The sequence below is a fragment of the Madurella fahalii genome (genome assembly GCF_045866475.1).
Source record: "Madurella fahalii IFM 68171 DNA, scaffold_1, whole genome shotgun sequence".
Classification (NCBI taxonomy): Eukaryota; Fungi; Ascomycota; class Sordariomycetes; order Sordariales; genus Madurella; species Madurella fahalii.
Window position 1 is genome coordinate 6,875,807 of NW_027263971.1, and position 24,071 is coordinate 6,899,877.

Genomic DNA, 24,071 nt, shown 5'->3' on the forward strand with positions numbered 1-24,071 from the left:
AGGTGGCTGCTGATAGCGCTGATCCTACTGCCATAAAGGCGGCGTTGACCTCTGCGATCTTCTTAGATAGTCAACTGTTATCCTCGAATCTCACTTTGGCCCTGGTTTCTTGCGCGGGGGATCGCGCTCGCTGTTGTGTCGACTGGCCTGCTGGTGATCTGCTTCTTGGCCTCTGTCGTTCAGCGTTGATGGGCTTGGAGCTTGAGCTCCTGGCTTTCTTGTTGAGCCGGGCAACTTCCTCTTGTAGTTGGGGATCTCTTTCGAGGTTCCGTCTGACGAGCTTAATGACGTGCTCCCTTTTCTCGAACTACCGTGGTAGTAGCTGATCTGTTACGTAGAAGCACTGATCGAGGCGGTGTGGGCGCTCGTATGCCCTGCAGCCCGACAGCTCTCCTCCAGTGTATCCTCTCTTGCGCGCGCGGGTGTCGTTGCTTCTTGATCGCGAGCGCTTAGTGGTTCTGTTGTCGGTGTCGCCTTGATCGGCGAAAGTGGCTGCAAACGTGCCTCTCGTAACGCGCGACTTGCTCTCGCTCCTCTGAGCGTTGCGGATCTCGTCCTGGAAGTCGTTGCTGAGCTTACGGTATTCCAGGGTATCGCTTTCGATCTCCTTCGAATGGAGCATCCGGTAGATCCGGCACCAATCGGCGTTTCCTGCGCCCTTTACTGCTCTCTCAAAGTCGGGGAACCAGGAAGATGATCCCTTGGCCTCGGCCACTGTTTTGCTCTGCGCGTGGGCCATCGCGCGCTCCTAGGTTCGGAGCCATACGCTTATATCCTTGGGAGGGCGCGTAAGCGGCTTGATCGCTTCGAGGTATATGTCTCGCGCGATCATCTTCTCGCGCGCCTCGGTAATGCCGACCTGATCGCGTAGGTTCGTGTACCACGTTACCAGCGAGGCCGTGGGATCATAGGAGACCTGCCGCAAGTGGCTCGAAACCGTGTTGTTGACCTACGCCTTAAGCTCCTTGATATTGTCCTTCTCTTTCTTAAAGCGCCGTAGCTGTGTTGTATATTCGGTGTGCTCAAGCGCGTAAGAGCTCCTTCCGGCGGTCGAGAGCTCTGTGATGGATTTGGGCTTGGCCCCGATGTCGATGCGCTCTTGGTACAGTGCTCCCTGGCTCTGGGCATCGAAATCGTAGGAGCCGTCGATCGTGGCCGTATTGGGCGTCGCAGCTCCGGCTGAGGCAGCCGTCGTATGGCGTTCTGATCGCCTCACTGGGAGCTCTCGCTTTTCGAACTTCGCGAGATCAGGGGGCTGAGGAAGGCTCAGAAATGGCTCCCTGATATCTGCGTCGGGGTTGATCTTGTCCCAAAGGTCGGCGGCCACGGCTCTCGATTGGAACTCGTGGTTCCACGCGCGCCAGTCGTCTGGGCTCGCGAGGCGGGCCGTGGTATCGTCGGTCTTCGTGGTGGTCATCTTATCTAGTTTGATCGTTGCTCTTGCGTTGCACTTCCAACAGTTGTTGATGATCGCGTTGATCGCGTCTTAGGTGCGTATCTGACTGAAGTTCTTGATCGTGGAAGCAAGAGATCGCTCGCCGGGCTCATAACTGTTGGAACTACAGTCTGTGGCACCCACTGATCAATTAGGCTCGTTGGGCACAGATCCACATCTCCTAGAAGGTCTTCATCAATGGGTTGGGCAGTTGCCCTGTTGTTGTGTATTGTTGTGTGGTTACGTTGCAGATATCGCTCAGGAAGCAGGGAGCTCAGGAAGATGGCCCCTGGGAGCACCCGTCACGTGATCCGACACCTGTCGGCAGGTGCTCCCAGCTGTACAAGTGGGTCGCTCATTTGCGACGACATTCCTCATTTCCAACAGTTTCCTACAGGGTTCTTATCTACCCTAGTACAGTGACATCATCTACCGTTATTCGGCCGGTTCTCCCGGTCTTGCCTAGTAGCTCTCATTACAATTTATCCTCCCCTCCGTGGAACCTGTCCTCAGGTTCATATTATCTGAAATTGGGGAAGGATAGTAGTTGGGATGATATCGGGTAGGTATCGAGTGCTGTTCGAACCGCGTAAAGTTGGATAAGGATTGAAGTGCTGTATCTCATAGGGCTCTCGAGGGGTTTTCGGTAAAATCTCGGTCGCTACCTGGGTTTGGTGGGTCGTACGGCTCTGCGGTACCAGTGTTCTACTTTTCTGGTTCCGGCGTACGTGCCGAATTATCGTTAAATTGTCCGGATTTCCGTCCGATTTTACGCACTACTCCTTTTGCAGAACTTGAATAGTGTATATGCTTTCGCAACTGCGTGGCTTGTATATAACTGCAAATTGTAGACATGTATTAACCCTCTTTGCTCGGATATAAATACCCCTCTCCTCTCCTACCTTTTCTAAAACTTTTTTTCTTCAGGCTCTCTTCTACGCGTTGTTTCGTTCGCTTTTTACTCTGGTCCTATACGTAGCTTGCTGCCTGTCCTTACCTCTCTCTCTCCCTCTCTCTCTCTTCCTCTCTCTCTCTTCCTCTCTCTCTCTTCCTCTCTCTCTCTTCCTCTCTCTCTCCCTCTCTTTCACTCCCTCTTTTCGTCGTTGCTTCGGCTACTTTTCTATCGCGATAGACACTTTTACTGCCTCCGCTGCTGAGGTCACGCTGTATATGAAATATATTTGCTCGGCATTTAAAAATACTAATCTTCGCTCTAGCGAGGTCCTTATAATTGACTATTCTTTCGAATAGTCGACCTCCTTATATTACTCCTATTATAATATAAAGAAAGAGTTATATATACCGGTAAGTTATATATATTTTCGGCGGATTAGCAAGGGATTTGCTAATGATTATAGGCCGCTATTAGAATAGTTAGCGACTCTATTAACCTTATAATTCTTATCGATACGGCTTATACTATTGTCGATTATTGTGTGGAGAATGTTGAAGGTAAGTTCGATAAGGAGGGTAATTGCCTTTAAGTTTCTATACTGTCTTGCTATAGCTATAAGAAGATTGCTGCTGCCGTTAAAGATCTAGTCGGGGTTTTCGATATTGCCGAGACCGTTTATCGCTACCAATTCGGTATTTCCGGTGCTACTAAGCTGTCTTCTATAAATACATTTGTCTTACTTGTTTTCATATATAATTCGCTAATATCTCGATAGCAAGTTTATATAGTATATTGCTCTATAGTCGTATTATATAGCTAACTCCGCCTATAGTAGTCGTCCTGCCCTAGTCGGAACTACGGCTGTAATACCGATATCAGTCTCAATTACTATATTTCTACCGAATTATCGCTGACTTTTTATAATACGAGTCCGAGGTACGTACCTAGGAGGTATAGAATGTCACTTATCTATTACTTAGCGATATTGGTTTTGTAGGTTGGTTAGGTGCTAAATGCTATTTTTTTAAGTTAATAGAGAAGGAGATCGCTACTAATATAGAGGATGGTAAGGCCTAGTAGGTTTAGGTAGAGGTAGCTCCTGACTTAGAGCTAGTACCGACCTCGATTTTTTAAGGTTTATATTATTTTTAGAGGGTTCTTCTATAGTATTTCGGTTAGGGTTGGTATCTAGTATACCCTAGGATATAGCTTAATATAGGTAGATATTAATTAATATCTTATTACCTGTATTTCCGCTGGTTTTTATATATTTTTCGAAATTACGATACCAATTTAGATGTATTTACTATATCTTTCTCTAATACCTATTGATTATATTCCGAAGGCTAGCCTGCCTATTTAACTAAAAAGAAGGTTTTACCCTAGAATTTTCTTTTATCTCGAATCTCTTTAACTTCCTACTCTCTATCGTCCTCAAGGTCTAGTATCGGTATTACAGACAAATCATCTCCTTTTCGGCTATACTACGGTTCTAATATTAATATAGGAAATATATTATATAAACGATTGTATTTATCCGGGAGTGCTAGATGATAAGCCAGCGATCCGACTCGGTTTAGGATATAAAATAGACCGATAAACTTAGATACTAATTTCTTCAATAACTTAAACCTTAAATTCCGGGTTAATAATAATATTAAACTTCTATTTTTAAATTTCTTTTTTATATGCTTTTCGTTGTAATATCGTTTCTAGACTGCTATAGCTTCAGCTTAATTTTATTTTAACTGTTTTCTTAGTTCAATAAGTTTTTTAATTCTTTTAATTATACTAAGTATCCTCCTCTCCTATATATCGCCCTCAATATAGTAGGAAATTGGAGGTTAATAACCTATTAGTGCTTTAAAGGGATTTATCTTAATTATAGAATTAATAGTATTGTTAATAATAAATTCTACTTCTAGGAGAAGATTTATCTAGATAATCTGGTTTTAGTATATAAAATAACGGAGGTATTGAATAAATATCTAGTTTACTTATTCCGTTTACCTATCGGTTTATAGGTGAAAAGCAGTCGAAAGCCGCTTATATATCCTTTATAGGTAATATAGATTGCTCTAAAACTGTAATATAAAAACAGAATCTCGATTACTAATATAACTATTAATAGGGCTATACTTAAGTTCAATCTCTTTATGAACAAGCTCTGCCAATTCTTAGCTAGTAATAGTAGTGGATATTAGGAAGAATTGGTTTATTTTCGTATACCGATCGACAACTACTAGAATTATGTCCTTCTCGGAGCTATCGGGACTCTTTACTATAGGAAAACCTATAATAAAGTCTATAGTGATCTCACTCTAAGATCGTATAGGAATCGGTAACGATTTGAATGACCTATATAGTTTATACCGTCTTATCTTGTTGACTTGGCAGGTATAGCAGGTTTTACAGTAGTTTTTAATATCTTTAGTTATACTATACTAGAAGTATTTTCTTTATAATAGTTCGAGAGTCTTCTCAATACTAAAATAACCTGCTAACAGATCGTTATAAAAAAGCTGGAGTAACTCCTACTTAACAGCTTGTTCTATTGGGATAAACAATTATCTTTAATATAGTAATTCTTGCTTATATCTAAATACCTATTTAGGCGAAACTCTCTAGTTTTAGACTGGACTTACTAGCCTTTCCTTGATTTTCAGAGTTACCAGATCTATAGCTTGTAGCTCTAGGATTAATTCTCTTATAGATTTCGACGGTTCTATAGTATAAACCGCTTCTAGTTGAGCGTATTCTCTTATATATTAACGAGTAATAATCTATTCCTATTTAAGCTAATCGGCTTTTTAGTAATCCTGAGATCCTAGTAGGTAAATACTTAGCGATCCTTGTAAAGGGGGTTGTTCTGGGAACACGTTGAGGGAGATGGACTATAATGTCTCAGTACCGAAAAGGGTTCGATCAGTGGGTGATAGCTTTACGAACAGCCTCCTATTGTCATTGACTATACAGAGACTGATCCTTGCGGATCAGAAGTGCCCTGCGTGAGAGAGTTCCCTTACGGGGTTCTTATCTATCCTGGTATAGTGACATCATCCACTGTCATTCGGCCGGTTCTCCCGGTCTGGCCCAGAGGGCTCTCGTTATAATTTATCCTCCCCTCTGTAGAACCTGTCCTCAGGTTCATATTATCTGAACTCAGGGAAGGGTAGTGGTTAGGATGATATCGGGTAGGTATCGAGTGCTGTTCGAACCGTGTAAAGTTGGATAAGGATTGAAGCGCTGTATCTCATAGGGCTCCTTTGCCCCGGAGGTTGTGTGGTGAGAAAGAATTGTGACCTTGGTGAGGGGTGACAAGTTTTTGTACTCGAGGGGTTTTCGGCAAAATTTCGGTTGCTGCCCGGGTTTGGTGGGGTGCGGCTCTGCAGTACCGGTGCTCCACTTTTCCGGCTCCGGTACGCGTTCCGAATTATCGCCAAATTACCCGGGTTTCCGTCCGATTTCAAGTATTATTCTTTTCGCAGAACTTGAACAGTATATACGCTCTTACAACTGCGTGGTTTGTATATAACTACAAATTGCAGACGTATATTGACCCTCTTCACTCGGGTATAAATACCCCTCTCCTCTCCTACCTTTTCCAAAACTTTTCTTCTTTAGGCCCTCTTCTACACGTTGTTTTACTCGCTCTTCGCTCTACTCCTGCGTATAACTCGCTACCTGTCCTCGCCTCTCTCTCCCTCTCTCTCTCTTCCTCTTTCTCTCTCCCTCTCTCTCTCTTCCTCTCTCTCTCTCCCTCTCTCTCTCTCCCTCTCTTCTCGTCGTCGTTTCGGCTACTTTTCCGTTGCGATAGACACTTTTACCGCCTCCGCTGCCGAGGTTATACCGTATATAAAATACATTCGCTTGGCGTTTAAAAACACCAACCCTCGCTCCAGCAAGGTCCTTATAATTAACTGTTCTTTCGAGTAATCGACTTCCTTGTATTACTCCTATTATAACGCAAAGAAAGAGTTGTATACGCCGGTAAGTTATATATATTTTCGGCGGATTAGCAGGGGATTTGCTAACAATTGTAGGCCGCTACCGGAATAGTTAGCGACTCCATCGACCTTATAATCCTTATTAACACGGCTCGCACTATCGTCGATTATCGTATAGAGGACGCTAAGAGCGAACTCGACGAAAAGGATAATCGCCTTTAAGTTTCTATACTATCTCGCTATAGCCGTAAGAAGATCGCTACCGCTACTAAAGATCTAGTTAGGGCTTTCGATACCGCTAAGACCGCTTATCGCTGCTAATTCGGTATTTCCAACGCTATTAAGCTGTCTTCTATAAGTATATTTATTTTATTTATTTTTATATATAAATCGCTGATATCTCGATAGCAAGCTTATATAGTATATTGCTCTATAGTCATGCTATATAGCCAACTCTGCCTATAGCAGTTATCCTGTCCTAGCCGGAACTGCAGCTGCAATACCGATATTAGTCTCAATTACTATATTTCTACTAAGTTATCGCTGACTTTTTATAATACAAGTCTGAGGTATATACCTAGGAGGTATAGTTTATCGCTTATCTATCGCTTAGTAATATTGGTTTTATAGGTTAGTCGGGTACTAAGTGCTGTTTTCTTAAGAAGGTTAAAGAGGAGATCGCTGCTAATATAGAGGATACGGAGGCCTAATAGGTTTAGGTAGAGGTAGCTCCTGACTTGGAGCTAGTACCGACTTCAATTTTCTAAGGTTTATATTGTTTTCAAGGGGTTTTTCTAGGGTATTTCGGTTAGGGTTAGTATCTGGTATACCCCGGGATATAGCTTTATATAGGTAGATATTAATTAATATCTTATTACCTGTACTTTCGCTGGTTTTTATATACTTTTCGGAATTATAATACCAGCTTAGGTATATTTATTATATCCTCCTCTAATACCCACTGATTATACTCCGAAGGCCAGCCTACCTACTTGACTAAAAAAAAGGTTTTACCCTAGAATTTTCTTTTATCTCGAATCTCTTTAACTTTCTACTCTCCGTCGTCCTTAAGGTCTGGCATTGGTATTACAGACGAACTATCTCCTTTTCGGCTATACTATAATTCCAATATTAATATAGGAAATATATTATATAAACGATTGTATTTATCTAGGAGTGCCAGACGATAAGCTAGCGATCTGACTCGGTTTAGAATACGAAATAGACCGATGAACTTAGGTACTAATTTCCTCGGTAACTTAAATCTTAAATTCCGGGTTAATAATAATATTAAACTTCTATTCTTAAATTCCTTTTTTATATACTTCTTGTTGTAATACCGTTTCTAGACTACTATAGCTTCAGCCTAATTTTATTCTAACTATTTTCTCAGTTCAGCAAGTTTTTTAATTCTTTTAATTATATTAGGTATCCTCCTCTCTTATATATCGCTCTCGATATAGTAGGAAATCGGAGGTTAATAACCTATTAGTACTTTAAAGGGACTTATCTTAATTATAGAATTGACAGTACTATTGATAATAAATTCTACTTCTAGGAGGAGATTTACCTAGGTAATTTGGTTTTAGTATACAAAGTAATGGAGATATTAAATAAGTATTTAATTTACTTACTCTATTTACCCGTCGGTTTGTAGGTAAAAAGCAGTCGAAAGCCGCTTATATACTTTTTATAGGTAATATAAATCGCTCTAAAACTATAATATAAAAACAGAACCTCGATTACTAATATAACTATTAATAGGGCTATACTTAAGTTCAATCTCTTTATAAACAAGCTCTACCAATTCTTAGCTAGTAATAGTAGTGGATACTAGGAAGAATCGGTTTATCTTTATATACCGATCGACAACTACTAGAATTACATCCTTCTCGGAGCTATTGGGACTCTTTACTACAGGAAAACCCATAATAAAGTCTATAGTGATCTCGCTCTAAAGTCGTATAGGAATCAGCAACGATTTAAGCAATCTATATAGCTTATACCGTCTTATCTTATTGACTTAGTAGGTATAGCAGGTTCTATAGTAGTCTTTAATATCTTTGGTTATACTATACCAGAAGTATTTTCTTTATAACAGTTCGAGAGTCTTCTCGATACTAAAATAACCTACTAATAGATTGTTATAAAAAAGCTAGAGTAACTCCTATTTAATAGCTTATTCTACCGGGACAAATAATCGTCCTTAATACAGTAATTCTTACTCGTATCTAAATACCTATTCGGACGAAACTCTTAGGTTTCGGGCTGGATTCGCTAGCCTTTCCTTGATTTTCAGAGTTACCGGATCCGTAGCTTACAGCTCTAGGATCAATTCTCTTATAGATTTCGACGGTTCTATAGTATAAACTGTTTCCAGTCGAGCATACTCTCTTATATATTAACGAGTAACAATCTATTCCCGTTTAAGCCAATTAGCTTTTTAGTAATCCTGAGGTCCTAGTAGGTAAATACTCAGCGATCCTATAGTAACTTCTAAAGGACAACCTATTATTTCAGATTTCTAACTAGCTAGTTTACTAGGGTCCTATATACTAGTATCTTCGCTATTCTCTAGTATATAGTAGGCTCTTTTAACCTCTTCTACAGTCGTCTTTCCGACCCGGATACTAGCCAATTTACTAGGGTTTCTTATATAAGCTAATTTACTCTCTTCTATATAATAGGCAATCTTATTTCTTTCTATAATCAGCTTTCTAATCCGGTTTGCCCGAGCAATTTTGCTTTTAAAAGTAGGTATCTACTCGAGTCTGTTAGGACATTCTTTGTCCTTATAATCTAGTCTTCTCGAGGGGCTATCGGCCGGATTTCGCTTCCTAGGCTAATACTTGATAGTGAAATCAAATCCTACTAGATATATATACTATCTAGCCTATCGGCCGTTCAATCGGTTTTACTTTATAAACCTTTATAGGTTATTGTAATCCGAAAATACAGTGACTTTATAGCGACTTCCTTTAACGTAGTGTCGCCAATACTTAAAGGCTTCTATAATAGCTATTATCTCCTTATCAGGAGTTCTATAGTCCTAAGCCAGTCCAGTAAACTTCGTTGACTAGAATATAATAGGATATTTTCGGCCCCCTTTTAGGACCTGTGATAGGACAGCTCCTATTATAAAGTCAGAGGCATCTATCTTAATAACGATAGGGAGTTCGGGGTCGAAATGATATAAAACTAGTATATCCTAAAATACTCTCTTAAGTTATATAAATACCGTATACTCTTCGGCTTCTAACCGGAGGGTCCCCGGTTTTCGTCTATTCTATAACCCCTTTAGCAAATTGCTTAATAGTAATACAATTTCCAAATAACCTCGAATAAATCGATAGTAAAAATTACAAAATCCTAAGAAAACTTAGATATCTCGATAGAATTGGAGTTCAGGCCAATTTTAGATAGTCTGAATTCGTACTAAATCTATACCGATACCTTCAGAAGTCAAAATATAACCTAGAAACTCTATTTAATTTTAGTAGAAAGAACATTTATTAGGTTTACAGTATAACTATACTTGTCTCAGGTATTCTAGGACTTGTCGAAGGTAAGTCGTATAGGTTTCCCGGTCTAGAGAGAAAATTAAAATATTATCTAAATAATATATATAATAATCGTCTAGTAGCCCGCCTAAGACAGTCTGAATATAACTTTAGAAAGTTATAGGAGCATTTATCAGACTAAAAGGTATAACAAGATACTCGAATAGACCGTATCGGGTATAGAAGGCCGTCTTCCATTCGTCTCCTTCTTGGATACAAATTCTATAGTATACCTCTTTCAGATCCAACTTTATAAAATACTTTACTCCGGATACTTGGTCTAAGAGTTCCGAGATCAACGGTAAAGGGTACTGATTCTTAACCGTTATCCGGTTAAATCTGCGGTAATCTATATATAAGTATAGGGTACTATTTTTCTTCGGGATAAACAAGATAGGACTTATAGCTGAACTCTGGGATAGGCGAATACAGTCTTTTACTAGGTTTTCATACAGATATTCCTCTAAAATCGAAAGTTCATATCGTAATAGAAGATAAAGAGGTCCAATAGGAGGAACAGTATTAGGGAGTAGATCAATAGCATAATCAGTGCTTTTAAAAGAAGGCAGAATATCTATATTACTGGAGTTTATAACATCTATAAAGTCTGAGATTTCAGGAGGGATGTCTTTAGATTTTCGGAGAGTATTCTCCTCTTCCTCCTCCGGAAAAAGCACCTCCAGTACGTCTAGGTACTATATTAAAGAGTAAATACAAGCTTCTCCTCGATATGTTTTTAAGAATTTCTTCGGGTTTTCAATCCGAATACACTCCGATTCCGTTATAAACTACTATAAATTCCCTTCTAGGTATAACAAGATCTTATAGGATATTAAACTTAGTATCCTAAGAAGAATAGAGGAATCGTTTATAACAAAAGGGTAATTGATAGCAGTATAAGAAATATATATTCTTTTAGTAATTCCTTAGCAGTCTATCAGTTCCAAAGGAACTTTATAAATACTAAATGCTTCAACGATATAATAATCTATAAACCGAATACAGGGTAATTGCATCCCGATCTATCGGAGCTTCTACTACTTTACGAACTCCAGACTAACGATATTAATCTCTACTCCAGTATCGAGATCGACTATAATGGACTTAGGAGTATAGTTCAACAAGGTTACGGAAGTATATATTCGTTCTTTAACTGGAACCCCTAGTATATCATCTTCACCGACATAATCGGGGTTTACGTCTACCGGTATCTGCCGTTTCCCCGCCGATTTAAGCACGATCTACCACCTCGGTAACTAGGATACCTAGTAGCTTTATTTACTGATACTCCCTTTTATAAGTAGTTATTAGTAAAATGGGTATTACTGCTATAAACGAAACAAGTTAAAGGGTTTCCCTAACTGTCTATAGAGTTCAGTTGATTAAAATAAGATAGGGTTGATATAAAGTAGTCGTTAGGTTTCGTATATAGCGTCGTTGACTATACATTTTGTTGGTAATAACAGGATAATAACGCTCTTCGAGGATAAAATAACGATTTATAGGTTAGGGAAGAACGCAATAAAGGAAAAGAGTAAGAAGGATATCGGGACGAATACTTAGGGGCTTCCTAAGGTTTTCGGTACTAGAAACCATACTAAATTTAAATAGCGAGTTTAACCATCTCTTCCTAAGTCTCTAGTTTATTATAGACGTATAAGTCGATATAGTTACTAATTATAGATAAAAGCTTTATATAAAAGGTAAGAGTACAAGCCTTTTCGTCCTACTTCGGGAATTGGGCCTCAAGGAATTCCAAGTACTAATAAAAGTCTAAAGGAGACTAGTTTTCTCGTTACTTAGTATCATTGAGCTACTTTATAATAGTAGATTCTTGATCTATAAGATCTCGAATATAGTTCAGTATCCAATCTTTAAACATTTTCTAGTCGTTTTCGGCCTCTTATTATATATCTATCGGAAAATTATTGCAATAACTATACTATCGATTATAAGGACGTTCTTTTATTTGATCTAAGGCGAAAAGGATCCGGTTTATACCCGTTTTAAACCGTTTCGGGTCTCCTATAAATACTTGCTATAGATCTTAGAGCTATTCCAAATAGCGTCGATAGGTAGTATTATTAGGGAACTGAATTAGATACTTCATCTTAATCGCCTTTCGGTTCTTATTATAGTCACTAGAACCTGCTGAAGGAGAACGATATTGCCTGTATTTCGGTAAGGATTTGCCTAGTAAGATACCTAGCTTCCGAAGCAAACCCTCTTCTTATTCTCGTAGTTATTTCAGTACTTCTAGTTGCTATATCCGAAGACAGGTTGATTCTAACAGGTTATTATAGTAAGGAGCTTAATACGGAACCCGGGAGTCTGAAAGGGTATACGAAGATATACGAGGTCGAAATCCTAGTGATTCCAACCGATAAAGGCGTATAGGATTTGTAGGTAATTGGGAGGTATTTTCCCCTAGACTCGACTCTGCTCCCAGTTCACGGGAGGTACTTATCGTAGATACTATCTCGGCCAACGGTAGAACAGAAGGATCAGAATTATAAAGGGGGTTGTTCTAGGAATACATTGAGGGAGATAGACTACGATATCTCAGTACCGAAAAGGGTTCGATCAGTGGGTAATAGCTTTACGAACAGCCTCCTATTGTCATTGACTATATAGAGACTGATCCTTATAGATTAGAAGTTCCCTGTGTGAGAGGGTTTTCTACGGGGTTCTTATCTACCCTAGTACAGTGACATCATCCACCGTCATTCGGCTAGTTCTCCCGGTCTTGCCCAGTAGCTCTCATTACACTGATACTGAATTTCCATCCTAAATTTAACTCCGAACGTTCAGAGGTGCTATGCATCCGACATTTACTCCTTTTATAGACGAGATATATTGTCAGGTGCAAGAGGGTGTCAGGTGCAGGCGGGGTACTGCCAGGGTCAGGGGCCTATAAATTACCGGCTTCGCCGGAAGTTTTGGAACGTTCAGAGTTCAACACTGTCACCTACCACCTCCTTAGAAGCGATAGCTGCGTAGACGCTGCTCCTTCAATGCGAATCATCCTTTCACTCTCCTTTTCTCACAGCAATCCCCAATTTTCAATCTGACATATATGTACAGGATAACGTCTATACAGTGGCGTAGTTAGCTGCTAGTCTTCCTCAGCTCAATAGAGTACATAGGTTTAGCTCCTGTACTAGATCCTGTGATCCTGATCCTTTACACTGGTACCTAACCCTTTTGATAATTATTATCCCAACTATGGTAGTTAATACCTCAGATGGCTATGGTAGGGCTAAATAGGTCTAGCTTGGTAATCATGAGTAGGCTACGGTTATCCAAGGGGTAAATGCTCAAGGCTAGACCATTCCACCATTTATTATCCTAGCTAGGTAATACCACCTTACCAACTGGTATCAAGAGTATAATCTTCCGGCAACCTGGTATATTGCAACAACTGATAATAGCTGGACTACAAATACAATAGACCTTAATTGGATTAAGTACTTCGATTACTATATAGTATCTTGTACGAAGGGTATATACTGGCTATTAATCCTAGATGGCTACGATAGTTACTATACCGAGGAATTTGAAACCTACTACCAGGAATACAATATTATTACACTCTACATACCTCTATATTCCTCACACCTACTTCAGCTATTGGATGTTGGTTGTTTTGCACCGTTGAAGAAGGTATATAACTGCTAAATTGAGCAGTTGATACTGATGAGTATTACATACATTAGCAAATTAGAGTTTCTCTGTAGGTTCAGAGTAGCTTTTTTTGCTTCAATTACAGAAGAAAATATCCAGAGTGGCTTTGCCAGAGCCAGCCTTGTACTGTATGACCTAGAGAGGGTAATATCTAAGCTAGATATATACATTCACATCCCAACACCCCTAAGCTCAAGGCCAGGCACAACATAATCTTAGATCTCACAAACACTATATAACCCTCGAGAAACCACCTCACAGTTAGAGCTTATTAAAACCCGGATATCTAAGTATCAGGGTAGCTCTCTAATACCTATGCTAGCTGCTATAGACCTGTTAGCTAAAGGAATGATGGCTATAATGTACGAGGTAGCTATTTTACATAGCGAGGTTTCTATACTACGCAAGGCCAATGAGGGGCTTAGTAAGAGATGGAGAGCTAAAAAAATATATATACAGCTTAGAAGATCACTTACCATACAAAAAACACAAGATCTACTAGATTAGAAGGCTGTGGGTAGACAGGTAATCTAGAAAACACAACAAAATGGTAGTGGTACAAGGGAGGCTCGTACGAAGATTCGGTGCTATGGCATATACGGTAAGCCTGGTCATAATACGCGTATGTATAAGGAGGTTGCAGAATTGTTATGTGGTGGGAGCCTAGATGGGTCAGATAGCCAGGATCCCAGGGGTCATGTGACCCTAGGATTCTAGAACCTTTCTAGGCACTGGCCCATTCTTGTTATATATTACTGTGCTCCCGCACTCTTGACAGTGCAAGATAGACAACAACGAATTTTGATCTTATTTTGCATTTTCCCACGTAACAAGAATCGCCTAATTCATCTATTTCCAATTTAGTTATTGTTATTTCTTAGCGTTGTAGTTGTGTAATTGAGGATGGTTGTAGTGGAGTGGTGAAAAAATGGTCACTCGTTTGTTCTGGTTACTCGCTTATCATGTACATTATCTTAAAGTCAGTTAAGTAGTAGCTGTTATAGCTATTAAGGATAAGGAGGTGATGAATCTCGATTATACAAGCTTTAGTATACTTATTAAAGTGCTAAATCTATTCTAGACCTCTCTCGTTGGTAGTCTAACTATTTTCAGATATAGCAATAATCTAATCCTTCGGTAGTAGGCTATATTCGTACTATAATAAGAAGTGATATTTACCTTTGATAATAATGAATAATAAGATTGTTTAACTAGTTATATTAATACCTTAGATTACTATTACCTATTTACAATTACCAAACTACTTCGATTTTACTCTACTACATTGTTTAGAGCTTATAACGACTATTATAGTCGAGATAATACCTATTAGAAACCTAGTCTCATCAAATTTATAGATATCCGCCTCTTAGATTCAGTACTTTACAATTACATTCTATACAAGCATGAACTAGCTACAAATAATATCCAGATCTTTGTATTTTACCCTCTAATAGTCATATCTCCGATTGAAACGTATAGTAAGTTCTGGTTGCCGTTTAATAAAGCAATATACCTAGAGTATACTGATGCGTCCCGCGTCGCATTTGGCAAGCAATTGGTTGACCATACCTTCTATAACAGATAAGCGGGGAGGAAATCCTTTAGAATCTAAGTCATTGATATACTGAATAATGACAGATTCTTCTAGGCTAGTCAATTTCCGCGAGTTGGCAGAAATATCGTATCGGGATTACTAACCGCATTAGCGGCAACCGAATTTTTGGTGCTCGACAGAGTAGATCTTAGCTGTAGCTCTTAAGTTTAGCTTCAGGTCTTTTTGTATTGCCTGAAGGGCTAATTGCACTTGAGCTTCGCTGTTTTTTTGCTTTATGTTGTGTTGCGATAGAAAGTAAGACAAAAGGTAGAAGACGTATTTTGGTGAGATTAGTAGAACTTTTGGTGATATGGCACTTTCGCTGATAATGTACGTTAGCTCTTTTTATTTTCTTAGGGTTAGGGTTACTTCGGAAGAAATGAACTCTCTAACTTACGTAGATATCCTACAACGCGGTTTCTAGCTATGTACGAAGCGGCTTAGAGCGCCGAGCATATAACTGTTATACGTGTAGGAGCTTGGCAGAGGTGTTAGGAAGTGTGTGGAATGGTTGAAGTCTTTAAGAATCTATCTACTATAGTAGGAGACTGAAAGACTAGCTTAAATATAAATGAAAATAGTCTGGACGAGCTCACGTGACGAGCTGCTGAGCAGATCTTGAAGTGCGTGGGCTTCTTTGGGACTCCTCAATAGTTGCCTCCATTGCGTCGGACAACAGCAAAACCATGCTCCCTCGTGTGGGCCTGGAGATGAGCCTGAAGGTCGTCAATCGTCACGGCGGGCTGGCCATTAATTCCTCCGTCTGGCGGGTTCGGTATATCGTACGCTAGCCGCGGCACGGCAACAGGCTCTATCGCTAAATCCATCGCAGCGGATTTCGGCGGCGGCGGCGTGGCGGTGAAATTGTATGAAATCAGCAGAGTTGGAAATAGGAAGAAATGGGCAACCTGAAGATACTACCCGCGGGGGGAGGGGCACAATATCTGCTTGTTGTCTCATGGGTGAGAAACGTGGACACAGCCCAGCTAGCATTACTCTTGTTTGGAACTTCTTCGCTAAGAACTGTCCGCCTTCAAGTACTTGGAGCAAAGAAGCGAGGCCACCAATGCCAACACCGCATAGCCAAATGGCGTAAAACACTATCTCACAGCCATCCATACCAAGACCGTTAGGCCTACTAAAAACGCCGACTTAGCACTCGCCGTGGCCGGAGTGCCGGCTGACCCAGCCACTGTCTCTTCTGACCCGGTGGGGCCAAGTGCCGTTGTGGAAGGTTCGGCTGATGCCGCCGTGGGAGAGTCGGTTGATGTGGAATGGTCGGTTGATGCCGTTGTAGCAGGGTGCGCAAACTGCTTTCGTTAGCTTACCATGTAAGATTCTAGGTACAAAGACTGACCGCTGGCCTATCGACCCCACACGTGCCATACGCGCAAACAACCTCAATCACATCATCAGCCACATCGCGGAGTACAAGCGCTGGCGCGTGCTGGACCGAAGCCGGAATTATCATAGACACGAGCCCGGCTAGGAGGACCGTGGAACGAATGGCCGACGGCATTCCGGACGCGGCAATGAACGGTGCTCTGTGGGGAAAGTAGCCTAGTAGTAGGAAGGCTTGGCGGGGTCTTAAGGGCGGGTATCAGAATATTATATCCAGCAACATTACCTAGGCTTTAACGCCGCTGTTTGGTACGGAATGCGCATTTCCCTAATGACATGTCGTGTCTTAGTCAGTCGGGTCAGGCGTCCGCGATACGAGATACCATGGCCAAACCCAAGAGGCGTAAGCCTTCTGTCGTGGCAGCAATCGTGGTACCCTTTTCGGTGGTAACGTGGCGGTTGATTCCGCTTCGAACCCTCCACTTCGCGCGTACCTACGTGTATGTAAAAAGCCTTTCCGTCGCGGCCATCGTCTGGTTGGTCATCGATCAGCGTTCGGGGTGGGCCGGTGGTAGGCCGAAAATCCAATAAGCGTGCCAGCAAGAGCAGAGAGTGTCTCAGTCAAATGGTAGCCAACGATAATTTGCATACGATCAAGCCTCTGTAGGTCAAGGCTGTCTGTTGAAGAGAAACCCTGGGTATCAGGGCAAAAGAGAAGTTATTTACGAGTAAGTAGGCAGGCCTGCCATATCGATCCATTTCCGCTATCTCAGACCGAAGTAGAAGCGAAAGCACGCGCCGAAAATGAGCTGATGCTGCAGTACTGTAGATTCTACCAGGTGATCACGGACGCTGGGCCGCTGGCCTCGATATCGGTGGAGCACAACTGTGACTTACGACCCAGCCCGCAGTCAGCCAACAGTATCCAGCTCTGCTTCGGTTGAGGATAGTCCAACCTCCTCATTGGGTGCAGACTCGCGTGTCGGAGCACAGCAGCCAGCTAAGTCACCGACGGCCCACTAATTACGTGTAGGCCTTTAAGACATGTAGTGGCTAGACACCCTGTAAGTGTCTGCAGCAACACCAAATCCAGCACGTTAGCTGCAGCCGTTGCTGATCATTGCCGATCATATCTGCAACACCACCTCGTATGGCCGGAAGTCCGCCGGCGGAGCCAATGGCCATTTTCGCCGGAAAAGGCGGGCTGGCTGGCTGGCTCCATGACTGTCTGCATATGTCTCCTTGATCACACAGGAGAAAGTGGCATCTCTGAATGGTCTCGCGCTAATCTCAGGCAGGAGCACAACTTGGCCGTTGTTTACCACGCTATGAGGCGGCCGATACGGACCATGGCTCCGGCTCCTTACTCTGGCTGCCTGTCTCCTCATCACCCATGCTTCTGCATCCGTGGGTGAGTTTATGAGCGATATACAGTAGTAATGTCAAGGTATATGTATACATGTATGGCCGTGCCGTCACATAGGTGCCACGCCACTCACCGTAGCCTCCACCCACGACCTGATGTATAATTGCCTGGCTTCAGAGGCAGCCACGACGACGCAACATGTCTGATACATATGTTACACCCCCCGAAACGGCGTATCTCGTCACAAAGCCGTTCAAAATGCCGACCGACAACGGTGATGTTTGGGCGATTGCCTTCACTACCGACAGCAGCCAGTTCATTAACGCCGCCCTCTCTGTCATCTTCACTCTGATTTTCCCGTGGATCTGGGGGCTCGCTGCCTCCGTGACTCTGTATTCGGCCTCACGCAATTCGACGCAGCGTCGATCCGTGGCCTTGGTGACGCTACGGAATGCCCCTGATCCATGGACCGCTTTCAAGGGGCTCGCGGGTTTCACATACGACAGCGTAGGCACCTTCCGTGGTAGGAAGCCTGGACAGCCGCTGCTCTGGCAAGACTCCCTCTACGGCTTAACATTCGGCATCATGGCTCTTGGAATCTTCACACTTGGCATAGTGATGGGCATCATCGGGCCCCCTTTCCTCCAGATCGGCAACGTCGCTCCGGTGCGGTCGAGCCTCTTGTTCTACCCACCAAGCCCTCCACCTGATGACGATCTCGCTGATTCCGTTTTTTCCGCGCTCCAAAGTACTGCGGTCCTACGAGCTCTTAGCAGCGTAGATATCGCAAGGGTGAGGATGCGGTCTAAGGTGCAGGTTACCCCCGACACTCTCGTCCGTTCAAGCGGGGACAGTTCAGAACCTATGTATGGGTTGACGTATTCGTACAACATCACCGGAGTGGACCTCGGCCTCGAGAAGGCATCCGACCTTGCATTGGCGGTCACGGGTAGCTGCAGAACCGAGTACAGTTGGCTTGACATGGAGCTGGGAGGCGAAGCCGTAGATGCATACCACTTATGGCTAAACCGAAGCATGATGCCGCACGCGGTTTTCATAAGCGAACCTCACTATAACTATGCGCCGAGAACTTTTTTCGTTGTACACCCAGATGCGGCATATCAGTCGTCTAGGGATGGCAACGTTTCGTATGCTATCCTAGTCGGTTCCGCCCATCGAGCGAGCATCTCGGCGGGGTCCGACCCATGGTATGCAACAGAGCTCCGGAATTCGACCAGCTCGGCAATTTACGACGCGAAATTCTGGGTGAAGCGCGGCAGGCCAGCCCTCTCCTGTTGGCAGCAAGACAAGTGGAGCTACGGGGCGCAGACCGTTCCGAGCGTCTACGGCCTTCGGAATCAGCCCGGTATGAGGGTTCCCGAGGTCTTGCTCCGTGTGCTGGAGTCCGCGTTCGCTGTACCCAGGATCCTGATTGTCGGCAGAGCCGCCGGCGCATCGGCGCTCGACTCCGTCGTCTCGTCATCCGACTCCATCCGCGGTCTCATCGACGCTAGCGTAGCTAGCATCCACCGAGACATGGAGCGTCTAGTTGTGGCCAGTTTCGTCAACTCTCAGAACGTTTTTGTCGACTGCACCCTATTCGAGCCAACTGGGCACCAAAGAAGAAGCAGCAATATCTTTGTAGGCTCAGATGGGCTGCCGCGCGAGGGTGCTGACCAATTTGTTGTGTCGACTCCGGATGTTCAGACCTTTTCCCTTACTGGCCTGATCACCATTGCCGTTATATTGGTTGCTCTGCTGTTGGTGAAGATATTGCTCAGGTTGAAGCTCCACCTACACCACGACGCCCACTCCGATGCTTTGGCGGAGGGACCGGAGCCCCAACACGGTGTCCAGTGGAACGACGACAGGTGGACCCGGTTCAAGGCCCTGTCTGCCGTCCACCTGCTCCGCAACGTCTACGAATGCGGACGGGGTTCCCCAGAGCAGAGCTGGAAGTGCTGCGAGGAACTCCCCAAGCCGGAAAAGGGCAAGTTATTCAAGCTGATCAAGTGCGGCGAGAGAGACTGCTGCTGCGCGGGCCATATTGCTATCGCTCCTGACTCGCTAGCCAAACTGCAAGAGAGCCATGTGAGCGATGGCCCGGCACCGCCAGAGGAGGCTCATATCACAGGCAATCATTTACCAGGCTCTCCGTCCCCTTACCTCAGGGAGAGACGTTAGACGGAAAGATGGAAGAACATATCGACTCACAATGTAAATCTTGGCATGAAACATAAGCTCAATTCATAGTATTTACAAGCATGCTTTTTTGCTGATCTCTGCCCATCCAGACCAGTCCTATCCTCCCGGGCCGAGCTGTCAGCGGACTCAATTACGGTTTCCCCGTATCTTGAGGGCTCGGAAACAGAAGAGTACAAGATTATATCAAGAGCGAATCCCCGTGTTGCCGCGGGCGTAGAAATTGCCGAACGGAAGTAGTGTAGACCAATCAACCCACTATGGCTAAGGCCAAGCCAACTTCAAGAAGGGCGGGATGTATGCTAGAGGATGATGCAGAAATCCACTAGTTAATGGAGAAGGGCTGTCCTGGCTCAAGATCGCAGAGTATTTTCCAGGACTTATATCTGGGGCCATTGAAGTGAGGTATCCAAGCTCAACACCGCCGATCCCCGCCTCCGTCGAAGCCGGGCTCGGTAATTGTGTGATCACTCCCGTGGCGCCCTCCTTAGTGGTTGTCGACGCCGGCGGGGAGGAAGAGTGGGAGATTGAGGGGATTTGTGGCGATAGAAAGCTGGATGATGGCGGCCTGAAACGCATTGTGAAGTGAAAAGGTGGAAAGGTGATATGCGAACTGTACGGTAACGTGGCGGAGACGGAGGCGCTTAACAAGTATGAGCACTTTTAAGGGACGGTTACTGAAGATATTGTAGATGCTGCCTGAGATTCTACCGAGAGGTAAGCCCAGCTGCCTGGTTCCTATATAGAATAAAAAATGGAAAAGAGAAATAGAAACCCTTTTACTCCCCCTCGGTGCCCCATCCACCCGCCCCCCAGTGCACCGCCGGCCCAGGTCTCGCCTTCCGCTAGGCTCTATTTCCTCCCTCTCTTCCACCTCGCCCATCACGAGATTTGTCGTTCCACGCCGCGGGCTTGATGAAGTCAGTGCACTCTTAGGTGAGGAAAGAAGGAAAGTGGTCGGGAAGTTTGGCCCCTGGATTTGCTGAACAGTTTGGGCTTGAAACACAAAAGTCAAGAGATGCTAGCCGTCAAACAAACCGGAGCGATAACGACGCCGATGAGCCGCAAGCCCGGCCATCCCCATCAATACCGTGAGTAGATGAGCTGTTCCCACGGTCTTTGTACATGGGGCTGAAAATCACGTCCAAACAGATTCTCAGGGTCGACTGCGCGATTTGTTAAGGAGTCGGGAGGGAGCACTGCAGGAGAGGATTTTAGACTGGACAATGTACTCAAAGCGTCTAGGAATACCTCAAACCCATCTTGCGAATACAGTGGAATCTCAGCCATTAGACCTTCTAACGGTATGCCCTCTAGGACATTTAGTAATGCGCTGATGTTAGACTGTTCTGCAGAATCTCGGTGTGACTGACAGGCGTGGACCGGGATTGTGAGTACCTTAGATATGGTTAGACGCGGCTCACCGGATTTTGGCGGGCCCATGGCATGAGTGCAGCAGTTGCGTTTGTCACAACTGTCATACGGATCTTCGCGAAAAGCATTCTTGTTCACCTACCTCTAAACACTTACGGAAGGGCAGCTGTGTTTCTTGTTTGCGGTTTTCTTCAATTGCCTTTTGCCCTTCCTTACCTTGTCCTACTTGTCCTCCCCGGTACCAAAATGGTGTCCAACCAAGATATGAACAAGCACCGTGAAGCAGGCTGCACTGGAGTTACTCCGGATAAAAAATACTATGAGGTGGGGAATTCGTTTATCAAGCGTACCCTTCGGCGGCACGAATGGATGACAACGGCCACCAACTGGACACCATCCGCCTGCCTGCCCCAGCGATGGAAGACAGACGCCGCGATCCTGGTGTACCTCCGGGAGAAGACAGACATCCCGCTCCCGCGCCTGCAGCACACCTTTGAGGACGACGGGGCATTCTACTTCAGTACCGAACTCGTGCCGGGGGTCAGCATGTCCCAGCTCACCGAGGAGCAGAAACAGGTGGTCACCAAGGAGCTGCTGGAGCATATTGCTACGCTAAAGTCGCTCCGATCTGACACGCCCGGCGTACCAGGCCAGACGCTGCTATGCCCAACCGGGTCCACAGCCGGTTCTGGAACCACCACAGTTGCTGGCGGCCGAAGCCCGATCTTGAGAAGGGGAGCTACGTCTTCTGTCACAATGATCTGGGCCAGCATAATGTCATCGTCGACCCCGAGACACTCAAGATCAACGCCATCATCGACTGGGAGTATGGCGGTTTCTGGCCCGAGTGGTTCGAGCAGCCGTATTGGAAGAGAAAAGGAACCGGCGCTGCGCTACAGGGCGAGGAGGATGACACGGAGCGGTGTCGCGAGTGGCTCTTGGCTCACTGTGTCAAAGTAGAGATGCAGCATCTGCTATCGCTGAAGGAAAAGCTAGGGGAGCATATCATAAGTTGAAAGGCGGAGAGGAAGATCCGATTGTCTCAACCAAAAGTGGCTATCTGGTTAGTTATATAACATCAATAAGCGTGTGCCGCCCACCTTCGTCCTTCATCTGCCAAGAACACCATCACATAGCTGGGTCCCTCAACGCGTCGACGGTTCAATTATAGCCCGCTTGACATCATTTTCGGCTGCATTTCCTGTCAGATTTATGTCCTGGAAGGTAAAGACCGGGATAGCGGGTGTCAAGCGTCAACATACGAGCTGCAAGTGCGACAATTATTTTGCGTCTGAGTCGATGATATATCTGTACCGCAACCGCCCGGACATTTCATGACCTCGCTCGGCATGATTTGTCGTTCTTTCTGTAGTCTCTTGGCATGTCATCGAAACTTAGCAGTCCTTCTAGGTAATGGAATTCAAGGGGTATTTAGTCGTACCTTGTAGGATAGTCTACTGTTTCGAAGGATGTATTGGGGTTGTAGCTTGCTAGGTCCGGGGCTTGGAGAAGAATGAAGAGAAATGTAAAGTACAGCTAGCGGAGGGAAGGGAACGGGCAGGACAGCTCTTGTACTCCTCAAGTCACTTCGCTCCAAAGCCATGCTATCGAAAGAAGGCAACCTTGCCCCCTACAGACTGCCTGAGGCAGCATGTCAGATGTCAAACGTTCACGCTAACGCACAATCCAACACCAGATTATTGTGTCCTGCATGCGATAAGTGCAAACACCAATTTTCAATCTTGCTCAACCTCAACACCCTAACTAAACGGATGACCAGACTGTTATAATATTTTGGTGGTACCCGGCAACTGCCGGATATTTCGCTTTCTTGTGGTTCCGACAATATACCTTCATTCTTGCTCTCTCCATGCTATTTCCGCCTGCGATGCCTGTCTGCGGAATTAGCGCCGACCTTGCAGCCCAGCTCGGGATGACTCACTAAGATAACTTTCCCCTGGTTGGCCGTGATGCGGTCGCGGCTGCATGATGCACTGTATCGGTTTGCCGGGGCAGACAAACATCATGCTGACGGGTACTTTCCCCTTCACGCCGCTGCTACCAATAGCTGCCAAAACAAATGCCACTGGTAAGGTGCGAAAAAGTTAAAGGCACAAAAATGTGACCTGGAAAACATGTCACCACCGAGGTAAACGAAGATTCTAGGGCAATAGCGAAGTGCGTAAGTAGAAATCGAGGAGGCGAAACAAATGCCACTGGCCACGACCATCACATTTCGCATTTCGGGTTGAGTTCATGGGGGGACTGCCTCGGTGGTCCGGCAGAAGCTCTGTCTGCACCCGTATCAATAACAGTGTACAACAAAGTTTTTTCTTTGGCAAGGCACAGTTTAAAACGTTACTCTCTCGGGAGCCATCTCCGGCGTCCACTCATAGGGAAGTGACGGAATGGGTGCTGCAAGAGCACGGTGTTGTGAAAACGATTTCCTGCTTGCGGAGTGACCCAGCCCAAGAGCCAACCGCATATTAGAGTTAATATCCCATGTGTCACGCCTGACAAATGAGCTTAATCAGGCAGCTCAACTTTTGCCATCTCTTCCGCATGCACTCCCAATTACAGTACAACACGGCTGTCATGAAAGTCCGGCGACAAAATGGCTGGTTAGCTCTAGGCTTCCCAACTCCCCGCCCCCCTCAACCAAATTCCCAA

General features: G+C 44.4%; 3 protein-coding genes across 3 annotated transcripts; 2 read left to right on the forward strand and 1 right to left on the reverse strand.

Moving 5' to 3' along the window:
- Nucleotides 1-307: 307 nt before the first annotated feature.
- On the reverse strand, nucleotides 308-1,417 carry MFIFM68171_02048 (uncharacterized protein; the record flags this gene model as incomplete). The annotated part of the gene is made up of 3 exons (XM_071057470.1): nucleotides 308-724; nucleotides 767-949; nucleotides 1,217-1,417. 3 exons carry the CDS (start codon nucleotides 1,415-1,417, stop codon nucleotides 308-310), a joined length of 801 nt encoding a protein of 266 aa, XP_070913571.1.
- Nucleotides 1,418-18,023: 16,606 nt separating this feature from the next.
- MFIFM68171_02049 (uncharacterized protein) lies at nucleotides 18,024-20,009 on the forward strand (the record flags this gene model as incomplete). Its single annotated transcript, XM_071057471.1, has 1 exon — nucleotides 18,024-20,009. The coding sequence occupies one exon, from the start codon at nucleotides 18,024-18,026 to the stop codon at nucleotides 20,007-20,009; it is 1,986 nt and encodes a 661-aa protein (XP_070913572.1).
- A 1,638-nt stretch (nucleotides 20,010-21,647) lies between these two features.
- On the forward strand, nucleotides 21,648-22,417 carry MFIFM68171_02050 (uncharacterized protein; the record flags this gene model as incomplete). The annotated part of the gene is made up of 2 exons (XM_071057472.1): nucleotides 21,648-22,043; nucleotides 22,121-22,417. 2 exons carry the CDS (start codon nucleotides 21,648-21,650, stop codon nucleotides 22,415-22,417), a joined length of 693 nt encoding a protein of 230 aa, XP_070913573.1.
- Nucleotides 22,418-24,071: the final 1,654 nt, after the last annotated feature.